The sequence below is a fragment of the Hemitrygon akajei genome, unplaced genomic scaffold (genome assembly GCF_048418815.1).
Source record: "Hemitrygon akajei unplaced genomic scaffold, sHemAka1.3 Scf000071, whole genome shotgun sequence".
In the NCBI taxonomy this organism is placed as follows: Eukaryota; Metazoa; Chordata; class Chondrichthyes; order Myliobatiformes; family Dasyatidae; genus Hemitrygon; species Hemitrygon akajei.
This window is the reverse complement of record NW_027331957.1, coordinates 3,323,889-3,338,331: the sequence shown is the minus strand read 5'-3', so window position 1 is coordinate 3,338,331 and position 14,443 is coordinate 3,323,889. Positions and strand designations below refer to the sequence as shown.

Sequence of the window (14,443 nt, the reverse complement as noted above, 5' to 3'; positions counted from 1 at the left end):
ACTCCCCTAAGGGTACCGTCTTCAGTGGAAAATCTACTAACGAAGGCCAGGGTTAATCACACCGGCAGTTTGCACAGCGTCACCCTTGCACTCACTGTGACAGCCTCTGATCAATCTCACTTGATCGATCCTCAACCCACCCTGGTGTGCACTCGAAGAGTTCATTCAGTGACTCCTTCGTCACCAGCCTCTGTGAGTCTCTTCTGTTTGTCTGCGAGAAAGACAGTTGGCCTTACACACGCTGAACATCAGCTGTCCATCATGTAACTCCTCCTGTCTCTCCATAGCAACTCGGGCAGCAGCAGAAGACAGCTGCTTTTCGTAACACTGTATTCCGTCTCTCTCTCTCTCTCTCTCTCTCTCTCTCTCTCTCTCTCTCTCTCTCTCTCTCTCTCTCTCTCTCTCTCTCTCTCTCTCTCTCTCTCTCTCTCTCTCTCTCTCTCTCTCTCTCTCTCTCTTTCCCTCCCTCCCTCTCTCCTTAAAGGCACAGTCCATAGCGAATGAAACATAAGATCACATCACAGGAGGAATTTATTTCCTCACAGTGTGGTAAATATGTGGTATGGGTTACACAGGCGGCTGTGGAGTCTGACTTTAGATATATTGAAGTCAGAGCTGGACAGATTGTTGATTACTCAGACCATGAAGGAATACGGTGAAAAGGCAGGAGATTGGGGCTGAGCGGGACCTGGATCAGACATGATGAAATGGCGCAGTAGACTCGATGGCCTAATTCTGCTCCGATATCTCATGGTCTGGTTTTAGGTTCCTGTGTTGCCGGGTGTCAGCATCTCAGTGGATCTGTCCTGGTGGGACCAACCGAGAGTGGGGGAGAGGGAGAGATTGACAGAGACGCAGGAGAGGAATAGTAGGAGAAGTAGTAACAACTGAAATGGGTAGTGGTGCACAGTAGGGGGGAGTCACGGAGTCGGGGTAGGTTTTAGCGGATGGATGGGGTAACATAAAACGGTTCGGAGGTCAGAGAGGGATGAGATGACGAGACGATGGTTGTAGTTGAGTAAGTATTCGAGTTGAAAAGTCACCTTGCTGTTGAAAAAGACGTTCTAGAGGGGCACCACGTTCCGCTCTGCTCTCCCCCTTCTCTTCTATGACCTCTGTCTCGAAGGTCGATGTAAGAATCATCCTTCAGGTGGGTGAACCCTCGCAGGTCACAGGGTTCCGAATGTGTACCTGGTAGGGCACTGAAAACCTTTGCCAGCAACAGGCTGGATTGTTCAAGGACTCGGTGGTGAGGAAGGCAAATAAAAGGTTCACATTCATTTCCCGGGCAAGGATTTAATTTTAAGTCTCTGCTGAGGCCTCATTTGGAGTGTGCGTCACTGTCACTTTCAAGTTAAGACTCGGACTGCCAATTATTGTCTGTCGCAATCCTTCCTGGAAAGTGTGTAATTCAAGAGTTCGTGCTGAGCACTCAGTGCTCAACCGTAGGAGATCCATTTCCAGCACTGTTGGTTGTGATCCGACACCTCCCAGTATTCTTATGAAACAGCGCTTGGGCTCCAACTTAGAAGGTTCATCTTTGCCAGAAAACAGCCTGGCCGAATCCACACTTACCAGATCATTCCTGCCGCCAAAGAAGTCAGCCTTCATTCAATTTAGAACTAAACCCGAGGACATAAATACCCTTTTCCATAATCACCTTGAATCTAATGGCAATATCATCATGTGATGCAAAATGGTCACCTGCACAAACTTTTGTCCCCTGCCTTGTTCCATTCCGCAGGACGAGATCCAGTATTGCACTCTCTGGTTGGAATTATCTACCTACTGATTAAGGAAACTTTCTTGAAAACATTTGAGAAACTACCCCACTGGTCCTTTCACGGAATGGGTCTGACAGTTAATACCTGTTAAAATTACCCAAAATCACAACCTAATGTTTCTCTACAGATTTGTTCCTCTAAGTCCCGGGACTATTAGGTAATTGATAATATCGCCCCATGATCGAGTTCGTACCTTTCTTATTCCTCAGTTCCGCCCAGAAAACCTCACCGGGACGAGTTCCCCAGTCTGTCCTGACAGAGCACCGCCGTGTCATTTTCCCTGACTGTAAAGCTGCCTCTCACGTTTGCATCATTTGCGCATTAGCACGACTAAAACAGCCGAAAATAGGAATATTAAGCTAACGGTCCTGCCTCTCCTGCAAACAAGTCTCACTACTGGCTACAATGCCATATTTCCAGACGTTGTCCCTGCCCTGGGCTCATCTGCCTTTCGTACAACACTTTCTGCATTGAAACGTAGGCAGCTCAGAACATGGGTCCCAACAGGCTCAACATTTTGCTTCCTGACTTCGTCTGAGGCCTTAACGACTTCTGTTCCAACAAGCTTTCTTCGATCTGTGATGGCATTAGGGTTTTCATCGACCTGCATCTCTAGTTTAATGCCCACCCCACCCACCTTTTATGGCAAACATTCCCGCTGAGATATTATTTCAACTCAATTTGATGTGTAAATTGTGAGAGCCTTTAGCTGGCAGAGGAAGTGAAGGAGCTGTGCACGGTGTGGCGTGGCCTCCAGGCAGGAGACTGTGCTGCCCCCCAGTGTTCGCTCGGCAGAAGACAGGCTCTGTTGTGGTCGACTGCAGATATCAGTGGTATTCAGTTGACCCAGGGCCTCAAGCTGCGTTGGTATTTTTCTATTTTATCCATAATATTTGTGCTTTGTTCCGTGTTTGAATGTTGATATTGTGTTTTGACCTTGTTTGTGGAGTAACGCTGTCACCTTTGGCTGTATCCATGGATGTTCATGTGTGGTCCTGACCTGTGAGACATACCTCGATTTAGTCATTTTAACCTGTCGCTCCCGAACAGACGTCTAAAAACTGGTGTACCTGTTATTGAACCGCTTGGCCACAGAGGGACGCTGTACTGGGCCTGGATGGTTAACCCCTTTGAATCTCCGGACCGTCACCTAGTTTCCTGCGATCTGAACATTCGGTCTATTTTCCTCCCAATATGACCTGACAGAGAGTCATCGTATAACGACAAGATGATGAGAGGCATTGATCGTGGTCAGAGGCTTTTTCCCGGGGCTGAAATGGTTGCCACTAGAGGACACAGGTTTAAAGTGCTGGGGAGTAGGTACAGAGGAGATGTCAGAGGTAAGTCTTTTACTCAGAGAGTGGTGAATGCGTGGAATGGGCTGTCGGTAACGGTGGTGGAGGCGGATACGATAGGGTCTTTTAAGAGGCTTTTGGATTGGTACATGGAGCTTAGAGAAATAGAGGGCTACAGGCAAGCCTAGTAACTTTTTTAAGGTAGGGACGTGTTCGGCACAACATTGTGGGCCGAAGGGCCTGAATTGTGCTGTAGGTTGTCTATGTTCCTATGTTTCTATCTTTATTTTCTCTTGCTGATGAACCCGCCTTGCTGATTGGTTGTTGTTCAAACAAACGCGAGGCACTGGTTTATAATGCACACATTTCTCGCTCTCTAACTCTGATTGAAGACTGTCCCAAGGGGGAAATATATATGGGTCTCTGCCAAAGTCAGTCTGACCCTGAGCGAGACTCCTCCATACTATCCCATCATACACATTCGGAGTCAGACGCTGAGTGAAGCTCCCTCACCAACATTACATCACACAGGTTCCGGGACAGACAAGGAGTGAAGTTCCCTTCGCGCTGTCCCAAATTTTCTGTAAAGGAGTGAAGCTCCCACTCACAGTCGTATAACGTATTTTCGGAGTCAGAGAGAGACTCCATCTCCCTCCACACTGTCCCATCACACACAGCTGGGGTCAGACACAGGGTGCGTCTCCCTCCACGCCGTGCTAAAAACACACTCCCGGGATCGGACACAGTGTGAAGATCTCTCCACTCTGTCCCATCACATACTTTCCGGAGCAGACACAGTCTGCGGCTCCCCCCACACCGTCCCATGGCAGACTCCCGTGGTCAAACACGTGATGCTCCTTCGACACTGTCCCATCACATTCTTTCTGGTACAGACACAGAGGCACTTCCCGGTTCCCCATCCCTTCACACACTCACGATTCAGATATTGTTTAGTTCAACTGCAACTCCCCAGCACAAAACCCGCAGAATCGCATCACACACGACCCAAGTCAATAGGAGAGCTAAACCCCCTCCGTCCTCCACTCTCTCCTCTCAGCAATCCCCAGCACTTCGCCGTCCCAGTCGTCTGGAATTCTGTCCCGGATACTGTGAGTGCGCGTGACAGGATGTGGATTATTCAGCGCGCACGTGCTCCCAGTTTTAATCACCGACTCCAAATCCCGGGTTGGTGTCCGTCCCTCTGCAACGGGATGAGAAACTCCCTCATCCGGAAACCACAGTCGGTGGCAACGTTACCGAGCGACAGGTTGTGTTGAGAAAACAGGAGGCTGGTGAAGGACTCAGGCAGAATCGGAGAATCAGAGCAGACGCGGCAGATAGAATAGAGTGCCGGGAATCGTCTGGTCCTGAAATTTGAAAATAAGATAAGTAAAAACGTAGACTATCTTCTAGGTGGAGATGATTTCTTTTTTAACCCAGGCAACTTGCTTATTTTCTATTCCTTTACAGAATAGTCCGGGTCAATTTCAACCCGGCCCAATAATCCCCTCATAACAGGTGACTAGACAGTCAAATCTGACTCGGAACAGCCTCAATGTACAAAAGGTTGTCGCACCTGTACAAAAGTTTAAGATTTTTAAATATTTCCATGTTTGCGAATTTTGGGTTACATTAGGAAAAGTAATCAAATTTCGGCTAAAAATGGCATTTAGGGTGTTTTTAGTGTTGTCAAAACGGTCAAATTCGACCTGAACAGTATGTAAGGGTTAAAAACAATCTGCGGTTCGGAGGGATTTGAGAGACTTCGTGCCGCTTTCCCAGAAGTTTAACCTGCAGCTTGAGCCGGTGGTGATGAAGGCAAATGCGATGACAGCATTCATTTCGAGACGACTGGGACGTAAACGAAAGGACGTCAGTCTCAGGTTTAATACGTCACTTGTGAGCTCAGATTTGGAGGTTTGTGAGCAAGGTTCCATCGCTTATCTCACAGGGGATGTGAGACATTGGAGAGGGTTCACGGGAATGATAACGGGATTGGACGTGGTATTGTAGGAGGAGTATGTGACAGCTCCGGGAGACAGAACACCCACACATAGCGATTCAGCAACAGCTTCTTCCCCTGCCCCATCACATCTTTCAACGCATCAGCAGGAACTCGACATCTTTGCGGTGTTTATTAATATTTGCAATTTACATTAATTGTACATCTTTGCTCCGTACTGATGCTTCAAAAGAACAAATTCCAGGCGGTATAAGTTTCAGATAATAAATGAAATAGCGATTCCGGTGGAAAACATCGGATAGGGTGGACAGGACACTTGGACCGATGGTCTTCACCAGTCACACCGAGTACAGGAGTCGGGAGGTCCCGTTGCCGTGGTACAAGATGGGCACATACAGAGGGAATGCGGACAGACTTTCACCCAGGGTTGGGTTATCGGGAAACAGACGGCACAGGATTGAGGTGAGAGTGAGCGGAAAGCAGAAAGAGAGAGGGAGAGAGAGATCGGGGAGACGGAGGGTTCAGAGAAAACGGGGTGGGTAGATAGAGAGTGTCTGGGGGAGCGAAGGGGAGAGAGGTGTAAGAGGTGTGCAGAGGGAGAAGAGAAAGAGCGGGTGGAGAAAGTTAGGAAATAAGGGGAGGTGCGGGGGTAGAGAGAAAGTTAGAGGGAGCGGGGAGTAGCGGGGCGGGGAATGGCGAGAAAGAAAGGGATCGACGGCGAGAGGGATTTGTCGGTGTCCAGTGGGGAGAATATGGTTGCGACAAGAGGATGAGATGGAGTAGGAGGGAGGGGCAGAGAGGGTGGGGAGGGAATTTGTAAGGATTTAGGAGTGAGAGTGAGGGAGAAGGAGGAGAAAATGGGGGTAGTCACTTGATTCATGTCGACTCTACTGGCTGTTGGCAAAGACCCTGGATCTTTTCAGGAATATCCGGAAACGCTGGGGCCGACCTCTCACAGATGAAACGCCAATCACCATCACAAGGGTTACTGCTTCCGCACTGTCTGCAGACGCGCTTACCAGAGGGCAACTTGTACAGGAGACTCCGGTGCGCATTCCTATCCAGGAGGGTTAAACAATTTTAACAGATACAAAACAGCTTCAGTAGATGACCCGAGCGGAGTCCGTCCCCAAGCAAATCCCATGAATTCGATCTCTCCTAATTGCCTGTGTGAGTTCCCAAACTCATCCCATTCAACCACTCTCCCCCCACGGCTCCGTGTCAGTACCCAGGCAGACACCACGGTCCCAATGTCTCCCCACAATCCTGTGTCAGTCCCCAAACTAATCGTACTGACCCAATGTCTCCCCACAGCCCCATATCCCCTAATCTAATCCCACCGAACCTCATCCTCACCACAGTCCCCTTTCTGTCCCCATACGAATCGAACAGGCCCACCCTCCCCCCTCTGATCTGTTTCAGTCCCCGAACAAACCCCACGGTCCCACCTTCGCCCCACAGACCTATGTCAGTCCCGAAATGAATCCCACTGTTCCACAATCTTCCCTCAGCCCTGTGTGGTTCCAGGTTCATCTCGTTGCCCCTTCCTCTACCCAGAGCTTCGTGTCTGTCTCCTGACATATCCCACTACACCGCGCTCACCCCATAGCCTCTGGTCCGCCTCCAGACTTATACCACTGGCACCCTCTCTCCCACATCATTGCGTCAGTTCGCAAACTAATTCCGTTAACCAAATGTGTGCCATCGCCCTGTATCTGTCTCCAAACTAATCCAGTTGTCCTACTCTCGCCCCTCAGATCCATGTCATTCACCAAACTAATCCCGCTGTTGCTCTCTCTCCTCCCAACCCGGCGACTATCTGCAAAATGATCCCACTGCACCGCGCTGTCCTCACCCACATGCGTCAGTACCAGAATAATCTCTGTCACTGATCTCTCCTCATTGCCCACTGGCAGTTTCCGAAATATTCCCACTGCAGTGTCCTTCCCCGACAGACACGTGTCGGCCCAAAAATGTTCCCATTGAACCACCTTACCCCCTACCCACGTACAGTCTACAAATAAATCACAATGCCTCTCCCTTTTACGACAAAATTACTTCAGTCCGTAAACTAATCCCATTTTCTCCGGTCAGGACTATGTCAATAACCAATCTTAACCCCACAGGTTAGTCATAATCTCACCCGTTTTCGCATTTTTCAATCCAGTAAACAAGTTTGCTGTCCAGAAGATTGTGGGATACAAAGCTCTGTGAAGTTAAATTTACTTGATTAATGCTGAGAAACGAAGAATATGTACGGAGCTTCTCTCAGCTGATTACGACAGCAATCTGGGATGGGTCTGTGTGGAAGGAGCTTCACTCTGTGTCTGACCCCGGGATTGTGTGATGGGACGGTATGGAGGAAGATTCACTCTGAGTCTGACCTCGGTAGTGTGTGATGGGGTGACATGGAGGGAGATACACTCCGTGCCTGATTCCGGGAGTGTGTGATGGGACGGTGTTCAGGGAGATTCACTCTGTGTCTGACCCCGGGGGTGTGTGATGGGACGGTGTGAATGGAGATTCACTCTGTGTCTGACCCCGGGAGTGTGTGATGATTCCTGTGTTACTGTGGGATCTTCTCGTGCTGTGACACATACCGCTTCATCACTTGAATTGATTTCCAGCAGCCTTGAATCACGGTTTGTACATTCTTGCATCGCTCTGCGGAAAGATGTGTCAAACGTGGATACGTAATAACACCGGTCTTTTTTTGTGATCCAGTCCTTGGAACACGTTTGCTCTGAAAATCAGGGACAAGGGACAGTGTCACAAAGAGTGAATCTCCCTTCACATGTCCCCAACACACACACACGGCGTGACACACAGAGTGAAATTCCCTGCACGCTGTCCCATCACGCACACCTGAGGTCAGGCACAGAGTTAATAGCCCTCCGCCACGTCTCATCGTAAATTAACAAGGATCAGACACAGTGAATTTCCCTCCACACCATCCATCACAAACTCCCGGGATCAAGACACAGAGTGAATAGAACATAGTACATAGAATATTACAGCACAGTACAGGCCGTGTGTCCCACAATGCTGTGCCGACACTTAATCCCTTCCTCCCATATATCCCCTTACCTTAATTTTCTCCATATACCTGTCTGATAGTGTCTTAAATGTCACTAGTATATCTGTCTCCACCACTGACTCAGGCAGAGCATTTCACGCGCCAACCACTCTCTGAGTAAAACAAAAGTCCTCTAAATTCCCCTTTGAACATCCCACCCCTTACCTTAAACCCATGTTCCCTTGTACTGAGCAGTGGTGCCCTGGGGAAGAGGCGCTGGCTCTCCACTCCATCTATTCCACTTAATATCTTTTATACCTCTATCATGTCTCCTCTCCAGGCATGCGTTACCGTTCCTTGTGTCAGACACACGCATGACCCCAAACCCAAAATCTCTCACCCATCCCCCATTCCCGCCATAGCTTCTCATCACATGCGCACTGTGTCAAACACAGAGTCCCATCATACATACACGGGGTAAGACACAGATTTAAGATCCCTGCATCGTCCGATCACACACTAACACGGTCAGACGCAGATTGAATCTCTCTCTCCACGGACCCATCACACACTCCAGGCGTCAGACGTGGAGTGAAGCTCCGTGCACACTGCCTTTTATAAACGCCCGGGGTCAGACGTGGAGTGAAGCTCCGTGCACACTGCCTTTTATAAACGCCCGGGGTCAGACGTGGAGTGAAGCTCCGTGCACACTGCCTTTTATAAACGCTCAGGGTCCGACGTGGAGTGAAGCTCCATGCACACTGTCTTTTATAAACGCCAGGGGTCAGACGTGGAGTGAACCTCCGTGCACACTGCCTTTTATAAACGCCCGGGGTCAGACGTGGAGTCAAGCTTCCGCCTACATTGTCCCATCAAACACTTTCGGAGTCAGGAACAGACACTCATTCCAGCGGTCAGACGTGAAGTGAAGTTTCCTGTACAACGTCCTGACACACTCTTCCGGTGTCGGAATCTAGGTGTTACGCCTTCCACATTGACTTATCACACACTGCCGATGTCAAGCACAGAGTGACGCTTCCTCTCTCCATGCCTGCCCTGTGATGATGAGTGGGTGAAAGAGGGGGATGATGCCTCACCTCTTCTGCTGGTCAGCAATTCACAGAAATGGTGGCGGAGATCGCTGTGCATTTGTTTAAGTTCGGACAGATTAGAGTTGTACGCAGAAAGCTTGGATTGAAGAGTTGAGTTTAACTCATTGTAGTTTCGGTGGCAGGTTTCCATAGACTGACGAATCTGTGATACTGAGAGAGATGGTGAGGGATGTTTAGCGTTTACAGTGAAACGTGAGTCAGCGTCACGCTACCGAACGTGTCACAGAGAGTGTTGTGTCAGTGTCACGGTGAAGGGTGTCACAGTGAAGGATGTGCTGGTGGCACAGTGAGAGGGTCTGCGCCACCTTGAGGGGCGTGTCTGTGTCACGCTGAGGGGTATATCAATGTCCCGGTGAAAGTTTTGTTGTTGTTACCATGATGGTTTGCGTCAGTATCGTGCGGGGCATGCCGAGTTGCTGTGAGAGACGTGTCGGTGTCACTATGATAGGTATTTCTGTGCCCCGGCAAGAGGTGTACCGGTTCACAATGAAGTGTATCTCGATGTCAAGACGAGGAAAATGTCAGGGTGTAAGGGCCTTGTGGCGTCACCGTGGGTGTAGTATCTGTGTCATGGTGTGAGGTGCACTGGTCTCACAGAGAGCTTTATGTCTGTGTCACGGTGAGATACATGTCATGGTCGCGGTGTGTGCGAGAGGGTCACGCTGAGCGATGTGACGGTGTCACGCAGAGTACTATTCGGTGTCAGTGTGAATTTCGATGTCGGTCTCACGGTGAGAGTGTTCCTGTGTCAGGGTATTGTGTGGGTATTTGCCTCAGTGAGCGGTGCATCGGTGTTATGTTGAGGGGTGATACTGTCTCGGTAAGGGGTGTTACAGTGACGTGTGAGTCTTTGTCACGGTGCAGTGCAGAGCGGATCACGCTGATCACGGTCAGGGGCACGTCGATATTAGAGAAAGGTACGTTGTGGTCAGTGTGACTGAGATGTGTGTGTCACGGCGAAGTTCGTGTCAGTGTCGCGGTCAGGAGTGTATCTGTGTCTAGTTAAAGGTCGTGACCGTGCTACGGTGACAACATTGTTGATGTTATGGTGAATGGCGTGTCGGTGTCAGGATGAGTCTTGATTTTCTTACGTAAGGACCGTGTTTTTATCTCGGTTAAGGGGTGTGTCTGTGTTACAGAACATAAAATATAGAATAGTACAGTACAGTACAGGCCCTTCGGCCCCAACAATGTTGTGCCGAGCCTTAAACCCTGACTCCCATAAGCCCCTCTCCCACTTTAAATTCCTCCTTATACCTATCTAGGAGCCTCTTAAATCTCACTAGTGTATCTGCCTCCACCACTGACTCTGGCAGTGCATTCCACGCACCAACCACTCTCTGATTAAAAATCCTTCCTGTGATATACCCCTTATACTTCCCACCCCATACCTTAAAGCCATGTCTTCTTGCATTGAGCAGTGGTAACCAGGGAAGAGGCGTTGGCTGTCCACTCTGTCTACTCCTCTTAATATCATGTATACCTCTATCATGTCTCCTCTCATCCTCCTTCTCTCTAACGAGTAAAGCCCTAGCTCTCTTAATCGCTGGTCATAGTGCATACTCTCTAAACCAGGCAGCATCCTGGTAAATCTCCTCTGCACCCTTTCCAATGCTTCCACATCCTTCCTCTGGTAAGGCGAACAAAAATGGACAGAATATTCCAAGTGTGGCCTAACTTGAGTTTTATACAGCTGCATCATTACATCGCGGCTCTTAAACTCAGTTCCTCGACTTATGAAAGCTAACGCCCCAAAAGCTTTCTTAATTACCCTATCTGCCTGTGAGGCACCTGTCAGGGATCTGGGGACATGTACCTCCAGATCCCTCGGCTCCTCCACACTACCAAGTATCCTGCCATTTACTTTGACTCTGCCCTGGAGTTTGTCCTTCCAAAGTGTACCACCTCGCACTTTTCCGGTTCGAATTCCATCTGCCACTTCTCAGCCAACTTCTGCATCCTATTAATCCAATCTCTGCAATCTTTGACAGTCCTCCATACGATCCACAACACCCTAATCCGCGTGTTGTCTGAAAACTTGCAACCAACCCTCTCAACCCTCGCATCCGGGTCGTTAATAAAAATCACGAAAAGTAGGGGTCGGTGAACCGATCATTGTGGGACATCACTAGCCACAACCGTCCAATCCAAAGGTACTCCCTCAACAACGACCCTTCGCTTTCTGCAAGCAAACGAATTCTCAATCCACGACCAAACTTCACTGGATCTCATGCCTTCTGTCTTTCTGAATAAGACTACCATGTGGAACCTTATCAAATGTCGTTTGCGAGAAGTTTTGTTAGTTTAGAGTAGAGAGAGTGCCAGGCAGGATGTTGGAATGCTCCTCTTGCAGGATGTGGGAAGTCAGGGAAACCTCCGTGACAACGACACCTGCAAGAAGTGCATCCAGCTGCAGCTCATAATAAACCGCTTTAGGGAACTGGAGGAGGAGCTGGATGACCTCCGGATCATTCCCGAGAATGGGCAGTTTATAGATAATAGTCAGCAAGCCACGAGTGATTGGGTTATCGTCAGTCGAGGGAGGGGAAAAGGGCGGACAGAGCACGGTTGCCCTGTGGCCGTTCCCCTCAGCAACATGTATATCGATGTGGATACAGTTGTAGGAGGGGAATGACTTGTCTGGGACAAGCTGTGGCTACTGGATCTCTGCTACTGAGTCTGGTTCTGCAGTGCAGAAGGGAGGGGGCAGATGAGCAGAGAGGTATTAATAGGGGACTCGATAATTAGAAGTACACACAGGAGGTTCTGCAATCCTGACAGAGACTCCCGGATTGTTTGTTTCCTCCCGGGTGCCAGGGTCAGGGATGTCTCTGATCTTGTGCACAGCATTGTGATGTGGGAGGGTGAGCAGCCAGATATCATGGTTCTCATCGGTACAAATGACGTAGGAAGAAAGAGTGAGGAGGTCCTGAAGAGTGAGTGTAGAGAGCTTGGCAGGAAGTTAAAAAGCAGGACCTCGAGGAGAGTGATCTTAAGATTGCCAGCTGTGTCTCGTGTCAGTGAAGGTAAGTGTAGGATGCTCTGGAGAATGAACACGTGGTTGAGGACCTGTGTAGGGGGCAGGGTTTCAGATTCTTGGATCTTTGGGACCTCTTCTGGACAGGTGGTACTTGTACAAGAGAAACGGTTCACACCTGAACTACCAGTATCATTTCAGGGATGTTTGCTAGTGTTACTGGGGAAGGTTTAAACTGGATTTGCAAGGGTATGGAAAGCAGAGTGTCAGAGCAGATAGTGGAACGGGGGTGAAAATATATGATGCTAAAAGCTCGAGCAAAGTCAGAAATAGAAAGGTTGTGTGTGGTGTTAATAATCTTCTGTGGTGTGTCTATTTCAATGCGAGGAGTGTAAGGCAAACAAGTAGTGAGGTCACGGATCCTACACAGTTAAAGAGGAGGATATGCTTGCTGTCTTGAGGCAAATCAGCGTAGATATATCCCCATGACCAGACAGATTACTCCCTCGGACCTTGAAGGAGAGCAGTGTTGAAATTGCCGGGGTCCTGGCAGATATATTTACAATGTCGGTATCTACGGGTGAGGTGCCAGAGGATGGGAGGACAGCTCATATTACTCCGTTGTTTAAAAAAAAAACTCTAATTCTAATCCGGGAAGTTATAGGCCGGTATGTTTGACGTCAGTAGCAGGTAACTTATTGGAGAAATATTAAGATTAATATTAAACTGACTTATTAAGGAGAGTCAACATGGTTATGTGCGTGGTAGATCATATTTAACCAATCTATTAGAGTTTTTTTTCGAGAAAGTTACCAGGAATCTGGATGAAGGGAAGGCAGTGATGTTGTCTACATGGACTTCAGTAAGGCCTTTGACAAGGTCCATCATGGGAGGTTAGTTCGGAAGATTCAGTCCCTAGGTATACATGGTGAGGTAGTAAATTGAATTATACATTGGCTCAATGGGAGAAGCCAGGGAGTGGTAGTGGAGGATTGCTTCTCTGAGTGGAGGCCTGTGACAAGTGGTGTGTCATAGGGATCAGTGCTGGGTCCATTGTTATTTGTCATCTATATCAATGATCTGGATGATAATTTGGTAAAATGGATAAACAAATTTGCTGATGATACAAAGTTTGGAGGTGTAATAGAAAGTGAACAAAATTTGAAAACTTGCCGAACCATTTGGATCAGCTGGAAAATGGGATGACAAATGGAAGATGGAGTTTAATGCAGACAGGTGTGAGGTATTGCACTTTGGAAGGATAAACTAATGTAGAACATACAAGGTAGGGCACTGAGGAGTGCAGTAGATCAGCGGGATCTGTGAATAAAGATGCATAATTCCTAATTCCTAATACATGATACATAATAAAAGTGGCGTCACAGGTAGATAGTGTCGTAAAGAGAGCTTTTGGCACATTGGCTTTTAGAATTCAAAGTACTGAATCTAAGAGTTGGAATGTGATGGTGAGGTTCTATAAAATATTGGTGAGACCGAATATGGAGTATTGTGTCCAGTTTTGATTACCTCGTTAGAGGAAACATATTGATAAGTTTGAAAGAGTGCAGCGAAGGTTGAGGAGGATGTTGCCGGGAATTGAGAAACAGAGTTACAGAGAAAGGATTCATAAGTTAGGACTTTATTCCATAGAGCGTAGAAGATTGAGGGAGATTTGATAGAGGTATTTAAAATTATATTGGGTATAGAAAGACTGAATGCAAGCAGGCATTTTCCACCGTTTAGGGGAGAGAAATAAAAACAGAAGACATGGTTTAAGGGCGAAGGGCGAAAGGATTAAAACGAACATTGGGGAGAGGGCTTATTCACACAGAGTGTGGTGGAAGTGTTCAGTGAGCTGTCATTTGAAGTGGTGAATGCAGGTTCACATTTATCACATAAAAAAGAACGGACAGGTACAAGGATGAGAGGGGTATGCAGGGATATGATCTAAGTTCAGGTCAGTGGGACGGGGCAGTAAAAATGGTTCGGCATAGACAAGAAGGGCCAAGAAGCCTGTTTCTGTTTTATAATGTTCTATGGTTCTATGATTGTCAGTAGTGTGTCGGTATCACGTTGAGCTCTGTGCTGGTGGGGGTTGTGTCGGGGTCACGGTGAGGGGTGTGTCGTAGTCATTGTAAGCGGCCCGTCAGTACCACAGTGAGGTGTGCATTATTATCAGAGTGAAGGGTGTTTCGGGGAAATGTTGGGAATGTGTCGCTGTTACAGTGGCCATTTTTATTCTCTGCGGTTCGGTCGTTCCGGCCGGTGTGAAACTCACCATGAATCCTCCAGCAGA

At 48.3% G+C, this 14,443-nt stretch overlaps 1 protein-coding gene across 1 annotated transcript in view; it reads right to left on the bottom strand.

Moving 5' to 3' along the window:
* Positions 1-5,253: 5,253 nt before the first annotated feature.
* The window catches only part of LOC140722184 (uncharacterized), a 10,993-nt gene continuing 1,803 nt past the window's right edge, over positions 5,254-14,443 (bottom strand). The window contains exons 3-7 of the mRNA XM_073036976.1: positions 14,426-14,443; positions 9,156-9,320; positions 7,643-7,785; positions 7,186-7,250; positions 5,254-6,099 (exon numbers count right to left, since the gene is read on the bottom strand). The exon at positions 14,426-14,443 is cut by the window's right edge and continues 96 nt beyond it. Coding sequence (XP_072893077.1) covers positions 5,919-6,099; positions 7,186-7,250; positions 7,643-7,785; positions 9,156-9,320; positions 14,426-14,443 — 572 coding nt within the window. The 3' untranslated portion in view covers positions 5,254-5,918. The remainder of the gene's footprint in view (positions 6,100-7,185; positions 7,251-7,642; positions 7,786-9,155; positions 9,321-14,425) is intronic.